At 35.4% G+C, this 18,327-nt stretch overlaps 4 protein-coding genes across 4 annotated transcripts; all 4 read right to left on the bottom strand.

The window, feature by feature from the left end:
• Positions 1 to 1,765: 1,765 nt before the first annotated feature.
• On the bottom strand, positions 1,766 to 2,247 carry LOC17888333. Its single transcript, XM_006296184.2, has 2 exons — positions 2,107 to 2,247; positions 1,766 to 2,013 (listed from the first exon to the last, which is right to left on the bottom strand). The coding sequence occupies exons 1-2, from the start codon at positions 2,171 to 2,173 to the stop codon at positions 1,841 to 1,843; spliced, it is 240 nt and encodes a 79-aa protein (XP_006296246.1). The 5' UTR covers positions 2,174 to 2,247; the 3' UTR covers positions 1,766 to 1,840.
• Positions 2,248 to 5,444: 3,197 nt separating this feature from the next.
• LOC17889439 lies at positions 5,445 to 6,002 on the bottom strand. The gene is made up of 2 exons (XM_006296076.2): positions 5,859 to 6,002; positions 5,445 to 5,688 (listed from the first exon to the last, which is right to left on the bottom strand). The coding sequence occupies exons 1-2, from the start codon at positions 5,923 to 5,925 to the stop codon at positions 5,516 to 5,518; spliced, it is 240 nt and encodes a 79-aa protein (XP_006296138.1). The 5' UTR covers positions 5,926 to 6,002; the 3' UTR covers positions 5,445 to 5,515.
• Positions 6,003 to 6,737: 735 nt separating this feature from the next.
• Positions 6,738 to 7,920, bottom strand: LOC17889002. Its single transcript, XM_006295573.2, has 2 exons — positions 7,854 to 7,920; positions 6,738 to 7,709 (listed from the first exon to the last, which is right to left on the bottom strand). Exons 1-2 carry the CDS (start codon positions 7,918 to 7,920, stop codon positions 7,537 to 7,539), a joined length of 240 nt encoding a protein of 79 aa, XP_006295635.1. The 3' UTR covers positions 6,738 to 7,536.
• Positions 7,921 to 8,489: 569 nt separating this feature from the next.
• LOC17888625 (protein CELLULOSE SYNTHASE INTERACTIVE 1) lies at positions 8,490 to 16,973 on the bottom strand. The gene is made up of 8 exons (XM_006293489.2): positions 16,743 to 16,973; positions 16,232 to 16,398; positions 15,722 to 15,795; positions 12,439 to 15,499; positions 9,733 to 12,277; positions 9,188 to 9,642; positions 8,985 to 9,101; positions 8,490 to 8,898 (listed from the first exon to the last, which is right to left on the bottom strand). The coding sequence occupies exons 2-8, from the start codon at positions 16,295 to 16,297 to the stop codon at positions 8,761 to 8,763; spliced, it is 6,456 nt and encodes a 2,151-aa protein (XP_006293551.1). The 5' UTR covers positions 16,298 to 16,398; positions 16,743 to 16,973; the 3' UTR covers positions 8,490 to 8,760.
• Between the last annotated feature and the right edge of the window lie 1,354 nt (positions 16,974 to 18,327).

Genomic DNA, 18,327 nt, shown 5'->3' with positions numbered 1-18,327 from the left:
TGATGATGACCTTACTGATCATAATCAACACAAAAAGTGGTCTTCATCGTACTTGAAACATTTGTATTGATTATTGATTATTGAACTATGAGATAAATGTTTTTTTTTTTTGTTTTTTTGGTAATATCTATTCAAACACGTCCTGTTTTATAACTAGGTCCGTCATATAATATATCTGTATGATTACAAGACTTTGAATGATTATCTACACATTTTAGCGGATTTAAGATGTTAAACCCACACTATCTATATTAATTGAGTGATATATGTCTGCGTTTAAAAATTCAAATCACAAAATATGCAGAAGAAAAATTAAATTTTTTATTAACTTCATGTATTATACGATGATTCAAAAAATATTAAAATGAATATTTTACTCGTATTGAAGTATATAGTCATTATAACCATACTTATGAACTATGAGAACATAACTGACCGCTAAAACAACAATTAAAGTCAGAGTTTTGCTTACATAAAAAAATTTAACATTTACTCTTCCACTTCTCCAAAATTTCATATTTCTCAACTATTTCTCTCTCCCTTATCCCAATCTCTTACAAATCATCTTCCTCTCCGAGTGTTGTCTAGTTTCAGTTCGAGAATGAAAACTGGATCCACGAAACTAGATGTTCACTTCATGGCTTTCTTATCGTCAGAGTTCGTGAGTACGTAATTATAATTATAGACTCTGTATCATTCGCTAAAATTTTTAGCCGATTTATAATGTTAAACACACATTTTTATATTAATTGAGTGAAATATGTCCGCGTTTAAAAATTTGAATCACAAATATGCATTTGAATCAAAAATATGCAAAATAAAACTAAATTCTTATTAACTTTATGTGTTATACAATGATTCAAAAATATTAAAAAATAAAGTCAAAAAAATAGGTAATGAGAACTATTATTTTAAATATTGACAAATCTTCTAAATATCTATATGGATTTTTTAATTTTTTTTTCCAATTATTTCCCATTGATTTTCTAAGATATTAATATGGTTTCTTAGAAAAATTACAAAATTGATAATAGTTTCTTTGATTTAAGCCCACTCATATTGATCATAATGTTGCTCCCTAAAAAAGGAAATAAATATTTCCCAGTATTCACATTCATTAATATGGTTTCGATTTTAAAGAGATAAAATAAAATTAATGCTAGTGGCAGTCCCTGTAAATAGGGTAGAAGTACATGATTTATTTCAAAAAGTGATTTAAAAATGTTAATACAGATTTCATCTATTTATGTTTTGTTATGAATTTGCATATGTTTTGCTCAAAAAAAAAGTTTTGTACAGATCATTACTTTGTTTTTAATGAATATCTTTACAAGTATCTACATCAATGAATCCTAAATAGTGTTCTAATTTTGATTAAGATTAAATTGATCTATCTACTTTATTAATTTCGTGATAGTTTTATAAGCTATTCATAAAGCAATTAATGTATATATGTCTTATTTGAAATATCCATTTTTCTTACTTTTGTAGTAAGTAAGATCAATCAAAGAAGAATAATATTTTTTTAAATGACTAATCGTCTCGTAATTATTCTTATGTTTCTCCTCTAATTGTATAAACCGTGAGTGGTTTCAAGTACGAAGAGAAAGAGTGATGAAACTAAAATATAGCAAAGTTTTACAAAATATGGATGAGCCACACCACTTCATATAGACTATACTACAAGTCTGCAAACCACATATCCAAGTATGCCTCATTCTCGATGGCTTTATTATATATATGCGTAAAAAAAAAAACCCACAAACACAGATTAATAGATAAATTTTATTAATTAAAATTTTAGTTTGGGACATTTGGTAAATCATATAAAGGGAAATTATCAATGTAAACATGAACAATCATGTCCACCTGCTTGATTTTTACATTTGCAATGAGTATAGTATTTATCATGAGTTTCCCTTAGGCATTGTTGAGCAGCCTTAGCAGGATTAGGATTACATGGTGTGTCCGGAATGAATTCAACAAGTAAAGGTGCGTGTTCTTCTGCCTCCACTATTTTATATCATCAACCACAAAAAAATATTAATTAGATGATGGATCAAAAAACTTTTTTCATATTAACCAAGTAACCAATATATATCTCACCTTTAGCATTATGCATCACCAAAAACATGAGTACACAAGAAACCACAAGCAAAGTAGCAGATTTCATGATGTAGAAATTAACAACTGATTTACTATATTTTTCTGATTTTTTTGTTTTTTTATCTCCTACTGAATAATTTCTAATCAACATTTCTTATATATATACACATACACCACACTCTAAGATATATTTTGTTCTTATTCAAATAAAATAATTAATTGCCCATTCAAGAGTCAAACAAAACAAAATATTGAGATAAACTTATTCAAATTTAACATATTCAAAGTTTACTAAAACAAAAAGCCAATACATTTGTATTTGACCAAAATTCTTAATTTCCCATTTGAGAATCAAAACCAAAATATTTTATTAAGATAATAACTAGAATAAGATATGCACATTAAGGTACGAAAATTATCTAAAAAGGTTGGACTTCAAACATACTAACTCACGTAATCACAACAAGTGTCAAGTCTAACCACTTAGATTTTGACAATGTAAAAAACTTCAACCAACTAAATTTAGGGGTTGTTATTGGTTTATGATATGACTTTATGTTATGTAGAATATGTTGTTATTCAATCAAGATTTTGTTAATTAAATCAAAGTTTGATGTTATTAGTTTGTGATTTGTAAAAGTCATTTACAAATCTAAGATTGATAAAGTCAATAAGGGTTTTCTGTTATTCAACTAAAAAAAAATCTAAGATTCTTAATGCATTCAATTATTACTAGGAGATATCCGTGCTATCACACATATGACATTTTTTAGAAAATTACTAAATAAATTATATTTGTATTTATTTTAAAAAATTTTATTTTATTTGAGATAGTGTTTACTTTTTCATATTTCAAGTGTTTAGAAATTTAGATTTTTTAATTTTTGAAAAGGTATGATCGCTTTGACTGATTAATTTGCGATCTGAACACGGAATGTTTTTTCAGTGTGGGTCTAATTCTAAATTCTGGTAATCTTAAAACCAGAAAAAATGAGAAAAATGTCATAAACTTACGACAGTAGCGGAGCCATAACTAGATTTTAGAGGTGTTCAAAATATTTTTTTTTAATGGGGTAAAAATATAAAATTTAGGAGATCAAAATGTTGCTAAATCTTCGTATAAACCTGTAGTACTTTTGTTGATTGAATATTTGCAAAATGTTGTTAAACTATAATATAAACCTTCTGGTGATTTTTAAGTCCCACGCCGAAGAGTATTTCAATATAAACCTTTTGTTGAGGCATCCATCTCTCGTCACACTCTTCGCAATGTCTGTAACCAAAGAGTTAGCCTTCAAATGTGACAACTTAAACTTCACCTCTCCAATGGAATGTAAAAGCTCGGAAATCCTATCTAGTTGAACCCGATACTTAGGCCACAACAAATAAGACTCAACCGCAGATACATCTGCTTTACAATCCGACCACATTTCACAAGAAGTAATATGTAAGTCTTTAAGACTCTTCAAACACCAATGAAAGCAGCTTAACTTAGTTTAACCATTTATATTATGCATATTTTTTTCTCATTAGTTAAATTGTATTTAGATATATATATATTTTAAAAAAATTGTTTAAATATAAACAAAACTTAAATAATTTCTTAAATAATGTGCATTAGTCCAAAAAATGATCTAAAAAGAACGAAGGGAGTATTAAAAAAAAAAAGAACTCTTACTTTTTTTTTGTCATCAAATAAAAAGCTAACTCAAATGAGCCAACTTGACGGACAATTGTTTACAAACTTAATCAAATGCGGACTGGAACGAGATTTGCGTGCCAAGTAATCCGCTTTTACAAAAAAAAAAAAAAAAAAAAAAAAAAAAAAAAAAGACTCTTACGGTATTGCTAAATTTAAAGCAGTATGTCATGTATAAAAAATAAGGCATTTTTCTTTAGCCAAAAAAAAAAGTAACATTGAAAAAAAAAAACACTAGGCTGGACATTATTTTATTTTTATGTAGTGTTATAGGACTTTTTTTTGGAAACAAAACTCACTTAGTTAATATTCATTGATTTTTTTTTTTTGGTACTTTTTCTACATTAGCTAAAATAAGCTGTGAGACCATCGTTTTAAAATTTACAATCTGTTATTTTGGAAGAAGAACCAACGGCAACAGAGTTGGCAGTGACGATTTGGGTGACATATATTAGCGCGTGGTGGCTGGCCACGACCATGTCCTTGAGAGAATGCCTGGGAGCTGCGGGTGCGTGGTCAATCTCCCCACCATTCGGGACAGCCTACAACTTTAAGACACGAAGCTGCTTCATTTCCAGCTACAATTCCATCCCACAGCTTTGTCAGGCTACCAAAGTATATTCATTCACCATAGAGCCATTTTGCTTGCAATTTGCGAAAAGAGTTGTATTGGAAGATGGAGAACCGGAATGAGTGGATTGACCCTAAGCTTTTATATATTACTTAAGTTCTATTACATCTTTCCATATGAGATTTTTTTCCACACGTCCCCTCAAGTTAATATAATGGCTCTTTTAGCCATTAATCTCGACATAATCTATCAAGTTGTGTAGTTGTTGAATGCACGTTCTTTTTTAATCCACCCTTAGGCCATGAATGTTTTGTAGTTCATAAATGGGTTTTAGCTTTTGGTTTTTGGTTTTTGGCTTTTGGTTTTTGGTTTTTAGTTTTTGATTTTTATTGTAGCTTTTAGTTTTTGAAAAATCTTGAATAGTAATTTGTTTAGTTTTTGGTTTTATTTGAAAAAAATAAAAATTAATAATCAATAAGAAAAGTCGCGTAATATTGTTAGAAAGCTGAAAAAATAGTTTTTAGATTCTATCAATGAATTGGTAGAATTGTGAATGTCAATTTTTTTGGTCTTTTAGAATCAAAAATCAAAAACTAATCTAAAAACTGCTACCATTCAAAGTCTTAGGGTTTGACCTCTACGAATGTATATATAAATATGCTAAGTACTAAATCTCTCTTATTAAAACGATAATGTTAATTATCTTCACTAATAGGAAAATATCCTCAATAACAAACTCAAAAGTTTAAATAATATACAGTATGTTCATATGTATGTATCAAAATTCAAAATATGCATAATTTCTGTGATATTTTCTGATCATATGTGAGTCTGGAAATGATCAAAATTAAAAATATGAATCTCATCACAGTCCTAAAGCTTTAATTTAAACAATAAATGTGAAGCGGCTAATTTGGAGAACAAATCAAAGCATCCACGTATTGGTAATTCTTGGAACAAAGACTATACTACAAGTCTGCAAACCACATATCCAAGTATGCCTCATTCTCGATGGCTTTATTATATATATGCGTAAATAAAAAAGAAAAAAACATACCCACAAACACAGATTAAAAGATAAATTTTATTAATTAAAATTTTAGTTTTGGACATTTGGTAAATCATATAAAGTAAAATTATCAGTGTAAACATGAACAATCATGTCCACCTGCTTGATTTTTACATTTGCAATGAGTATAGTATTTATCATGAGTTTCCCTTAGGCATTGTTGAGCAGCCTTAGCAGGATTAGGATTACATGGTGTGTCCGGAATGAATTCAACAAGTAAAGGTGCGTGTTCTTCTGCCTCCACTATTTTATATCATCAACCACAAAAAAAGATAATTAGATGATGGATTAAAAAAAATATAACAAGCTTTTTTCATCACTAAATCTTCTCATATTAACCAAGTAAACCAATCTCTTTTTTTTTTTTTGGGGACAAACTAGAGTAAACCAATCTCTATATACATATATCTCACCTTTAGCATTGTGCATCACCAAAAACATGAGAACACAAGAAACCACAAGCAAAGTAGCAGATTTCATGATGTAGAAATTAACAACTGGTTAATGTATTATCTGATTTCTTTGTTTGTTTGTTTGTTTATCTTCTACTGAATAATTTCTAATCAACAATGCTTATATATATATATGCATCACTCATGTACTCTAAGGTATTCTTTGTTCTTACTCAAATATAGACACGTTTAGGTAACAAATTTTGTAATTGACCTATTCAAAGTTAACTAAAACAAAAAGGCAATACATTTGTATTTGACTAAAAGTCTTAAATGCCCATTTGAGAGTCAAAACAAAAATATTTGAAGATAATAACTTAAATAAGATATGCACATTTAGGTCTTAAATTATCTAAAGCTTGGATCACACATATAAAGTCACATGATCACGACAAGTGTCAAGTTCATCCACTAAGATTTTGACAATGTAAAAAACTTCGACCAATTAATTTTAGGAGGTGTTATTGGTTTTTGATTTTAATAAAGTTTTAATGACTTTAAATGTTATGTAGAATCTTTTATTATACCATCAAGATTTTGTAAAGTTCAATTAAAGATTGATGTTATTAGTTTGTGATATGTGAAAAGTCATTTAACTTATTAGATTCAGAACTTTATAAAATCAATAAAAGTTTTTGTGCTATTCAACTAAAGCAATAAAATCTAAGATTTTTAATGCATTCAATTATTACTAGGGGATATCTATGCTATCGGACGGCTGATGTTTGTTCAGAGAGTAAATAAATAATTTATATTTGTATTTATTCAAAAAATGTATTTTTATTTGAAATAGTGTCTACTTTTTATATTGCAAGTGTTTAGTAAATTAGATGTTTTTATTTTTGAAAAGGTCTGATCGGTTTAACTGGTTAATCTGCGATCCGAACACTAGATAGTTTTTAGGTTTGGGTTTAAAGCTAATAATCAGTAATCTTAAAACCAGAAAAAATCAGAAAAATGTCATGAACCTACGACAGTACGTGACAGTATTTTCGACGCCCTGCGCTAAGGATCTGATGTCGTGAGGGGACTTTTGGTGGTGTCTGACGAGAGTGGAAAAGAGTATGTTGTAATTTGGTTGGTTCTTCTACCTCCCTGGCCATGCTTATATGAGCTTTCGCAAGAAAGGGGACACTCCTCATATTGAATCCCACTGGTTGGATGGCTTAACCTATATGGTACTACGGGGTTACCGTGTTTATATCTCAACAAGTCTACGTTATATATGTTCGAGTCCTAGTTCTGTCTGGACAACAAGGTTTTTTCAAGGACATCACCGATGGTAAACCATTCCCAATGCTTTCTAGCATTGCGGTTACAACGTCAGGAGAGGTTTTGTAGGTTGAAAGGAATAGCCGAAATTAATATAACCCAAAACATGAAGGAAATATGAGACTTGCATATTAACATAAAACAATAGAGGATGCGTTGATACATGTTCAAGAAATTCACATGTGTGTGCATGTGATTTATCGCCTATGATATATATATTTAACCAAAGTATGTGCATGTAATTATCGTTGGCTTTATTATATGCGTAAAAACAAAATTCATAACCACAACACAAATTAAATATGTAAAATTTTATTAAAATACATTTAAGTTCGTGACATTCGGTAAATCATATAAAATAAAATTATTAATGATAACATGAACAATCATGTCCACCTGCTACATTTCTACAATAGCAATTTGTATAGTATTTATCATTCGTTTCAATTCGGCATTGAGAAGAAGCCGTAGCAGGATCTCTGTAGCAGTACGTTCCTGGAACAAACTCAACAAGTAGAGGTGCTCGGTCTTTTGCCTCCACTATTTTATATCAACCACAAAAATATTAGATGGTTAATAAAATGTCATAGGTTATATATAAAAAAATTGATAATACAAAAACTTAGACGCTTTTTCATAAATAAATTTCATCAATCAAGTAACCATTCTCCAAATATATTTCACCTTTAGCATTATGCATCACCAAAAACATGAAAACACAAGAAACCACAACCAAAGTAACAGATTTCATGATGCAGAAATTAAACAACTTCTTTAATATATTTTTCTGATTTTTTTGTTTGTTTATCTCCTACTGAATAATTTCTAATCAGCATTGCTTATATATACATGCACCACACACTAAGATATTTTTTCTTATTCAAAAAAAAATATTCACTTGCCCATTTTAGAGTCAAAACATAAACATTTTTGAGATACATATATATTTAGGTAATAAATTTTTGTATTTAACTTATTCAAAGTTATCATATTCAAAGTTAACTAAAACAAAAAAAGCAATACATTTGTATTTGACCAAATTATATATTGCCCATTTGAGAGTGAAAACATAAATATTTATGAAGATAATAACTTGCGATATGCAAAACTGGCAAATCAATACACGTACCGGGATGCTCTCATTTTTCTATGTTTTTACTACGGATCATTTGCATCTTGGTTTCTTTTTTCTTTAATTAATATTAAACTATGGTGAGGTTATGACTGATTGACTCTGCTATGTTTGACGTCTAGAATGATCCCAAACTTTTATATGAAAACGAAAAGGAAAAAAAAATCTCAGTTCAGTTTATAACCATAAGAGGCAAACCAAAAAGATGAATATATGAGCTACACAAAATACAAAGGAGAGAGGACAACAAAATGTTACAAATGAATTGAATCACTAACACACAGTTAACAAGATTTGAAAGAAAGAAAACCATGTGTAATCATTACATTACAATACAAACTATATACAGTATCATTATAATTAATCAAACAATTTTTGAAAAACGAAAAAAAAAAACAGAAGATTCGATTGAAGAAATCTCAAAAACAAAAAAGTAACACAAAAAGATGAAGAGGTGGTTTACTTGTTAGACCACTGGAATTCGATCTCAAGATTTCTTGGGCCACTTTTACTTTCAGGTAACAAACTGTATTCACCTGCAACTGCTCCCAGCATCACCACTCTATCGATTTGGATCGTTACTTTCCCAAAGGAGCTCTGCACAAAGCCAAGACACAGTTTACAGTTAAACCGGCAAAATCTTGAAACTGTTTTCTATATATGAATTAAGTTTCATGACATACCTTTCCCATTTTGCTCTTGTTTTTGCATGATATGTGGAGTTTTTGACCTTTGGGAGGGCTTTCAAATGACCATGAGAAGCTCTCGTCCCACTCTGGGTTAGGTCCTGTTGATATCACCTGAAAAAAGTCGAAAGATAGAGTTGATTTCTCGGGAAATTACTAGTTGCAGTTGATTGAAAAAGGGGTGATGAGTCATTTGTTACCTTGGTTTGTCTAGGAGGATTGTTACCGAGTGTGATCTTGCAGAACACGCTTGGGTTACCAACGGATTGCTTCATGTTGTTACCGCGCTTGATTGTGACTACCAGTGTACCTGGCAAACACTGCAGTAGGAATTCAGCTTTCTCCTGGAACCGCGGTGGACCTGATTGGATCAGGTACTGAAGTAAGGGAATGGCGTCTGCAGCAGCAACTGATTGGGCCCTGGAAACTTCGGCCGGACAGGCTGACCAAGCTTGTCTGAGAAGAAACAACGCATCCAAGGCAGCTTCTTGAGTTGCCTCTGATCCTGTCTTGAGAGATGTAACTAGATGTGGGATACTTAGTGTTGCAGGCTCAGTGGCTCTTAGGCGCGGGAAGTTGTTAAACAAAGAGTTTAAAGCTTTTAGATACTCGTCATTCACAGTTCCAGTGGCCCATAAGTCCTTCTCAATAGCAGCTGCAAATTAAAAGGAAGCAACATCTGAGATATAAGAAAATAAATATGAGCAGATCAAATTGATACAGAAGGTACCAAGATTTTTCTCACCAGTTATTGCTCTGACGGTCTCGCTAGATGCGTACTCTTGAACGGTGTGATTAGAGAAGAGTAGTTTTACGAACATTGCAGCCTGAACAGATGTTTCAGGATCACTGGAACTGATCAGATCCAAGACGACCTGCACACCACCTGCCTCAGCAACTGCCCTTTTGTTGGACCGGCTATACATGACAAGGTTTTGCAGGGCACATATAGCAACTACTTTCATTTCTTCGGTGGGTTGTTCCTCAAGGACATTGACTAAAGCACGACAAGCAGAAGCTGCGTCAGTGCTTCTAGCGAGTGCTTCGTTCTGAAAAAGATCACCGAGGGCCAAAGTTGCCAGTAATCGTGCTTGCTGAGCTTGGGTCTGTGGATCTAAGAGGTACTGGGACAAGGGTAGGATTGCAGTCTTGGTGGCTTTTGAATCTCTAATCTTCACATTGTTGAGAAGTACCTCGAGCAGTCTCGCTGCTGTGTCCTCGCACTGGTGAGACCTTAAAAGATCAAGTAGAGCTTCTATGGCACCACTTTCAGCCATGGACTCTGCGCTGGTTCCATCATCGCTTTCCAACACTAGAAGAGCGTTAAGTGCACCAACCACAGTGTTTTCAGAAGCAGAACGAAGCAGTCTTACAAGAACGGCGACAGGAACTTCCAGGTAAAATTCGGAGCTAAATTGCAAGATGATAACCAAAATTGATGCTGCAGACTCCCATAACACATTGGAAAGTGATGGATCAGCTTGCAGTATGACCTTTGACAGCTCACTCACACCACCTTCTTTAGCTATTTCATTTGGCCATGTTAGAGCAATGCTAACGAGTGCTTTCACAGCTCTCTGCTGTAATAGGTGTATGCCAGATCCCAGCACATGGATTAAAGGACCGATTGCAAGTTGTGTTAATGGATCCTTCTGCAGATGCTCCTCGTAGAGAAGATGAGACAGAAGCTCAGCTGCCAACTGCTGTACTGCTGGGGACGCAGATTCCAGCAGCGGAATTAGCGGCTCAATCACTTGGTGTGGTGTAAGTGTATAATCAGCACGGCATTGTGGATGTTCTAAGATATTGACCAAAACTTGCAGAGCACTGTGCTGTCCATCAGCTCCAAACTCCAACCTCGTCAGCAAATTGAAAAGTGGCTCCACCACCTTTGCAGCAGATTGTCCCTTCGCAATAGTAGCATTATTTGTGAGGATGCGAAGTAGTTCTGAAAACGCAGCACAAAGAAAATCTGGAGCTTCGTGGAGAATATCAAGTACGCAGTCGATAACTCCAGCTTTCACCATTTCCAGTTTACAGGCAGGCCTGTCCTTGCCTAACTTTACTAGAGCCCTGGATATCGCCTCATGAAGCACATAGTTTTTACCATAGAGAAGGCCAACAAGAGGAACCACAGCACCATGAGCTGCAACTAGTTCAGCCAGTTGTTCATCATCGACAAGCTTGTCCAGTGCACGTACAACTGAATGCTGAGCAGGGCTATACTCAGTCACAAGAAGAGAGACAAGTGGCTCAACACAACGCGCTGCAGCAACTGTAGACCTAATCCTCGTATTTGCAAACAGAACATAGCACAGCTCTGCTGCATCCCCCTTCAGTTCCATCGTATAGTTTGAAGAAAGGATCCTGCAGAGAACATCCACCGCATTCATCTCCACATCTGCAACTGCCAGAGCCCGTGATGGATTATCACTCAACAACCTAACAAGTGCAGCAATAGCAGCATGCTGCTCTCTCTCTGAACCAGTGTTGAGAATCTCTACCAATGGCTGGACAGCTTGTCTAGAAGACTCTGCATTTCTGATATGATCAGCGGTAAAGAGACTATCCAAAGCCTTGGCAGCACTGTACCTTGCTCCTCTTCCACCTAGACGCAACACTGCTACTAGTTGGCTGACGGCACCAAATGCTGACTCATGCCTTCGAATTTCAGCACTGCTAAACAAGATCCCTAAAAGAACTGTTGCAGCTTCCTCTTGCTCATCCTGAGGTCCAAGGGAAAGATATTTTGAGAGTCCCTCTAGAGCACCTGACTCTACCATGACAATCATATTTTGTGGACAGTCTCCAGCAAGCTGAGTTAGAAGATTAAGTGCAAGAAGCGGAGCACCGGGGCGGTCTGGAATTGGTTTAAGAAGTTCAACTAGTAAGGGAATCGCTTTTCGAGAAGTAGCCCCAACTCTAATATCTTCAACTCGGAAAAGCCTTTCAAGGGCAACCTGGTCTGGGTAGCGCACTAAATCGAACTCCTGCGACAGCTGCAGAAGTTCTTTTATGTCATCATCAGAACAACCAAGCAATGATATAAACCCAGCCGCAGCACCGGAGTTTGCAACAGATAGAAGAGTCCCCCGACTACCGTTACAGACAAGACTAGCTAGAGCTTGTGCTGCAAAATATCTGTCTGCGTATTCCTCTGACTTCACAAGATTTGAGAGCACTGGAACAGCCTTCATTGTTGCATGTGCGCGAGTGATTTCTCTGTCCTGGAAAAGTATAGCTAGCAATAATGCACAAACCCAAATGTTGGCGTCTTCTCCATTATCAGCCTGAAATGTTCAAAAAAATTAGCACCTAAAGAAAGATAATCGACAACCTCGCGTGCCAAAATGAGTTAGAATGTGAAATTCTATCAGAGTGGGTTTTTTTTAATCAATGTTTCTGATAAGCTGTGATCTTAAAGACTCTAATCTATAAGAAAGTTAAATACCTGGAGAAAACGGTTGCCTATCCTGTCAGTAATCAACTCGATGCCTTCTGACTCCAATATTACTGCTCTGCTCTTTTCATCATGACAAGAAAGAACCGAGAGTAACCAGATGGCTAAATTGTCACCAGAAATAACTGTTGCCCCCGTGGAACCCTCCCTATTTTCTATTGCCTCTTCTTCTTCATCTTCTTCCTTTTCTTTAGGATGAATGCATATGCAGATTTTATCTTTCTCATCCTTCTCCTGATCTTGCTGAGATGAATCTAGGATCCGCACTAGTGCTTGAACGAATTTGGCACACAATTGTGACTCATTCAAGTTTTCTATCATCTTCTGGTCGTTAACTTTGGCAGCACAGATAATAATGGCAGCTCCACCAATTTTTATTTTCGGGTCCCTGGTGTTTATCACCCTTTTAGCTATAGATGACACGCAATCTCTGGCATTGTTGACCATGTTCCCCAAAACCATAGGCTGATCACGGCAAAGTCTTGACAAAACTTCAATAGCTTTGTCCTGTAGTGAAGGATTAGCAACACTCACTATGGATGAGACTATTGGGGCCATACTGTTAGGAGATTCAGCCAAAACAACCCAAGCTGGTTTTACATTTCCATTAGCTCCTGACCTTGAGAATATGGCAAGAGCATCTAGGGCTTCTGATATTGCGTCAGATCTTCCGTCGGCAGATTCTAGAAGAGACACTAAGGCAAGCACTGTTCCAGCACGGTTCACAGAATCTGTCAACGCAGAATCAATTCGGCGACGACTAAGCAGGCGGGCAATTGCCGCAGCTGCAAGTGTTTTCCCAGACACTGTACCTTCACGTAAGATTCTAGTGGCTGACAAAATAATATCTTCGACAATGACCTTCTCGGACACTTCACTGTCCAATATAAGATTAGCCAAAGCGCACATTCCTTGCTCAGCAACTTCTAGAACGGAAGAGTTGGCAAGAGAAACCAGAGTAGGCAATGCTTCTCTGGCAGAAACGGCCACATCGCGATTCTCTTTAATTGAAAGTAAAATTGCAGCTAGACAACGACAAGACTCAACAAGGATCTTTTCTGAATCCACATTCAACAGTTTTATGGCCGACAAGAGAGTTTTGAGGGCTAGAGCGCTCTCACGCAAATCCTTTCTAATCTGGAAGATAGCTGCAAGAGCTGAGGCTGAATTTGCTTGAGTTTCTTCTTTTGCAGAGCTCATCAACTTGATCATGGTCTCAATAGCATCATTCGAAGCACTGCCTTCACGTAACATGTCATTGAATGGAACCACAGAAAGCATACTCTTCAATGCATCCAAAACGTAAATTTTAGACTCAGGTAGATCACTGGTCAACAATGCCGTAAGCTGACTGATTGTTGCAGTATCTGATTTATGAATCAAGTGGTTCAATGTCTTGGCGGCAATTTCTTTACCATTTGGACTACCATTCTTTAGTAGCCATAAGAGAGCAGGGACAGCATCAGCACTTTCAACACAAGCACGTATATCTTCGCTATGATTGCACAAATTCCTAAGGATGGTTGCAGAGTCTTCCCTGGCTTTGGCCGAGCCAGTCTCTAGAATTTGAACAAGTGGAGGTATACCTCCAGCAGCAGTGATGGCCCACTTGCTTTCATCATTTTCGTTAGACAAAAGGCAAAGGAGTGCAACAGCACATTCTTGCTGCTGTTCGGATGAAAGACCCAGAAGAGATATTAGCAATTGGATCCCTTCACGACCCTGTAGTGCATGCCACAGGCTACCTTCATGGTTACACAGCATCAGAAGGGCCTTTACTAGCTCATCTTGAACCTCATTCACCGCCATTGTAATAAGACCAACAAGCAAACGTTTTGCATCCGAGTTAGAAAGTTTGACAGAGAGTATGGAATTCCCATACAAACTTGCAAGTGCTTCAATTGTACGTTCTTGAACCAGGAATGGTAGACGAGGCTTGAACTGCTTTAGCAGAGTCTGCTCAACGACCAACGGATCAGATGCTCTTGTAGTTTCTGCCTTCCCATCATATATCATTAATGCTGAAGCTAAAGCCCCAAGGGTGTCAGCAGTCTGAGCAGGTGAAGAGCAGGATTCAAGGCTCTGACCAAGGCTTGATATGACATATGACAAACCACCGGAAATATTGGCAAGGGCACACATTGCATTTTCTTGTAGTGCTTGCGCATATTCACCTTGCATGAATTCTTTCGATGGAGCTATTGTTGCATTTATTAAAACAGGAATACCATTAGAATTAGCGATTTCTCGCTTTGCTTCCTTAGATTGAGCAGAAAGCGACTTGAGAGCAGCAGCAGCCTCCGCCCTCACTGGCGCTTCATTACCTGATCCTAATAACTTGAGAAGCTGTTTTGTAATATCCGCAGTCAATACGCTGGAACAAACAGAGGCGTCCTCCATCATCATACACGCAAGAAGGAAACAGACATTAGATAGTGTACTTGACTGCCCGCTTGCAAGCAGCTTCACAAGTACATCCACTCCCCCAGCTCGAATTGTCTCAGACCAAAATCCCTCTGTGGTGCTAGAAAGATTCTTAAGTGCACCAGTTAACAAACCATCAACTTCTCCTTTCTTATTTCCACTGCGCAATTGGTCCCAGAGAACCGGTACGACTCCCTCAGTGGAAAATATTTTTGATCCAACATGGTCTTTCACCCCACCTTCAGAAACAGCATAGATTGTTTTTGCTGCAGCGATCTGCCCTTCAACTGAACTGGATTTGAGAAGGCCAAGCAATGGCGGAATGCATCCACCAAGTAACACTTTAACTCTCAGTTCGTTCTCCTTGCAGAGAGAACCCAAGACGGTTGCAGCTTGTATCTTCACTCCAAGTGACCCTGACCGGAGAAGAGAGACAAGTACTGGCACAGCTTGGGAGTGTGATCCAACAGCGCTGAATGCATTTTCGCGCATTTCTATAAGGTCCAGTAATTGCTTCAGGCAATATTCTCTTTCTTGTGCAGATGATGAACCTTGGCGCAGCTGCTCAATGCATTGGGCAACACTTGCTAATGTCCCATCTGGATCTTCCATGCTGGTGGTTCGGTCTCTGCAGGTGATAAGAAAGTGTTAGTTACGAAGTCGCTAATAGGTGTGCCTTTCTACTTAAAATATTTTATTTGAAATATTAACATAGGAAACCAATCCACATAATATTGATTTTCAAAGGCATCGTTAAACCAAGATTGTGGTGCAACAAATCCTGAAAAGGCCTCGATTTTATCACACTGATTGGCTTCCATGCAACACCAAATACATAAATATGTCTAACCTCAAACTCATCTTTGTGGTTGAATGTGGCGTTGGGGGCTCTGAATCTTGCATCTTCATATCCCCATTTCTCTCCTGCAGTCAAGACCAGCCAACACAAAATAAGTTAAAATGGAAATTTTCCTGCAAAAGACTATCATCTTTGTCATGACGCTCTGTAAGATATAACTGATTGGTACAAAGCGTTTTATTCATTTCACAGTTGATTTAACGTCCATTGGGTCAGGTTTTGGTTGTAAAGAAGGAAACTTTATGACATTTCTACAGTAAAACGAAACAAGAAGGACGCAGTAAAGAGATACGCAGACACGTGAAATAATAGAACACAAGTTTACTCACAAGATACCATTTAAAGGAAAAAGCACCACTGAATTAATCAACAATGGGCTCAGCTCAAGTACAATTCTAAATCTGATTCAAACTCAAGGAATATATCATCAGCTTAATCATCCTGCTAATAGACCAGAAAAGGAAACATCACAATAGAACAACTCAGATCCAATAAGATTACCGTCTCGCCTGGGGCAAGGCCATTCCCATTACTGGAAGGAAATCTCCATCCAAGTGCACTTGTCATATCTTTATATTTCACTTCACTTCAAGATTCTCAAATCAAAATTAGACCTTGCCCCTACCCAGATCTACCCAAACCAGATCGTCAGAACATCAACCTCCCCCCTGCAAACAGAGATCAGACGAAAACAGAACATAAAGATCCAGACAAAGTACCCAATGACACACTTGAAAGTAAATGCAACTATAGGTGATGACTATGAGAAGTCTCCAAAGATGACTCTACCTAACTGAATTATACTGTTTAAGTCTATAAGCAACTGAGAAAACCACACGATCCGAATCGATTCGAGCTAAACTAAATGAGGAAACTTTTGCATCAATACGAACTCAAAAAGCAAGATTCAGATCGGGGGTGGAATCAAAATTCACAATCGGATCTCTCATTGAAATCAAACACAAGAGATCCGATACCAAATCATGCAGGTAGGTTGCGAAATTGAACTGACCTAAATGGGAAAAATGCGAGAAGAAGAAGCAGAATCAGTTCTTCTGCATTTGTCTGTTTCGTAGAAGAGAAGCGAAGAAGACGAGAGAGAGATAGAGAGAGAGAGAGAGGTTTCTACTTCTTCTTCTTCGTCTGTAATTTTTGACTCAACAAAGTATAAAGCGGAGGAGAGAGAGAGAGAGAAGGAGAGAGCTGTGTGTGGGCTGGTGAGAGAGAGAGAGAGAGAGAGAGAGAGAGAGAGAGAGAGAGAGTGTGTGTGTGATTGGATTAGAGCCGGCTTTGTCCACCGACAAAGAGTGGATTTAACTTAAACGGCTTTGTGTCGGCTCAGCTCGGCTACAGAACTAAACGAGTCATGTACAGCGAATATACAACTTATTTATTAAATATTTCTTTAATCAAAATTAATTACGAAATTGACTTACCTGAATTTATTTGAAACTTTTTTCCTCACGCCAAAAATATTTTTTAATTTCTTCATTAAATAATTTTAGAAATCACTTTTTTCACTGAAAATACTACATTGATGAAGATAAGTTTTGCTTTTTTAATGAAGAGAAAAATACATCATTAAAAGAAAATAAGACAATTATCAATTTCTTACAAAGATATGAGAATTTTTTTTTTATGACACATTAATACTACCATTCACAATGATCATATAAAAGAATTTTGTATAACTTGATACTAAAAATTAACGTCCAATATTTTTGACGATGATTCAAACACAAAATATGTTATTTTCCATAAATTTTTCTCATAATAACTAAATTTATCTTCAAAAAAATCATATAGTTCACTTCTATTCATATAATTTAAACAAAAAATTTACATTTTATAATAAAAATTCCGTTAAAAATTAATCTAGGCTCATGATGCCTTCCCGATTTATAAATGGTACAAGACGAAGTCATTATTATATACTATATATAGAATATTTGTTAAACGAAGGAAAAAAAAACATTTTTGGCAGCACATTTGTTTTTTTTATCCTATATTTTATTTTAGATTTAAATATTTATTCTATTGAAGATATGAAAAGTTATCTCTTACAAGATCAACTAGATATACTTTTAATTAAAATATTTATCAATCAACTAGATATACAATCCAAGAAATAATAATATCGGATTAATCAATTTTAATAAGAAAAAAATAAGTAAGGTTTGCAGTAGTTGTTACGGTCCTATATATATGTTGATTTGTTACCAAACTAGATTAATTAGTTCATTACGATGGTGATCACTGTTCGTAAAGGTATCTTACCACGAAATCTAATAAGAAAATTGTTAAAAACATTGTCAACATTTCAATTATAAACTTTGTGGCTTCCTTTGCATCTACACATTATTTTCCTTGACATGATATTTCATCTTGTCCAAAAAATGACAGCAACTTGTTTTGTCCGAAAGAAGAGCAAAAGCACATGTCCTCATGGCTTACAGGAATCAAAGATTCTACAGGTTTTTAAGTATTTTTGTTTTCTTTTAGCTCGACGCATGTTTTGTTTCTATCGACAACTATGCGCGCCCATATAAAAGCATATGATAAGCACAATTATGTTAACCATATGATGCACATGTGCT

This window comes from Capsella rubella, unplaced genomic scaffold, assembly GCF_000375325.1.
Source record: "Capsella rubella cultivar Monte Gargano unplaced genomic scaffold, Caprub1_0 scaffold_4, whole genome shotgun sequence".
Lineage (NCBI taxonomy): Eukaryota > Viridiplantae > Streptophyta > Magnoliopsida > Brassicales > Brassicaceae > Capsella > Capsella rubella.
Note: the sequence above shows the minus strand (reverse complement) of the source record. Positions and strands in the feature narration are given on the sequence as shown.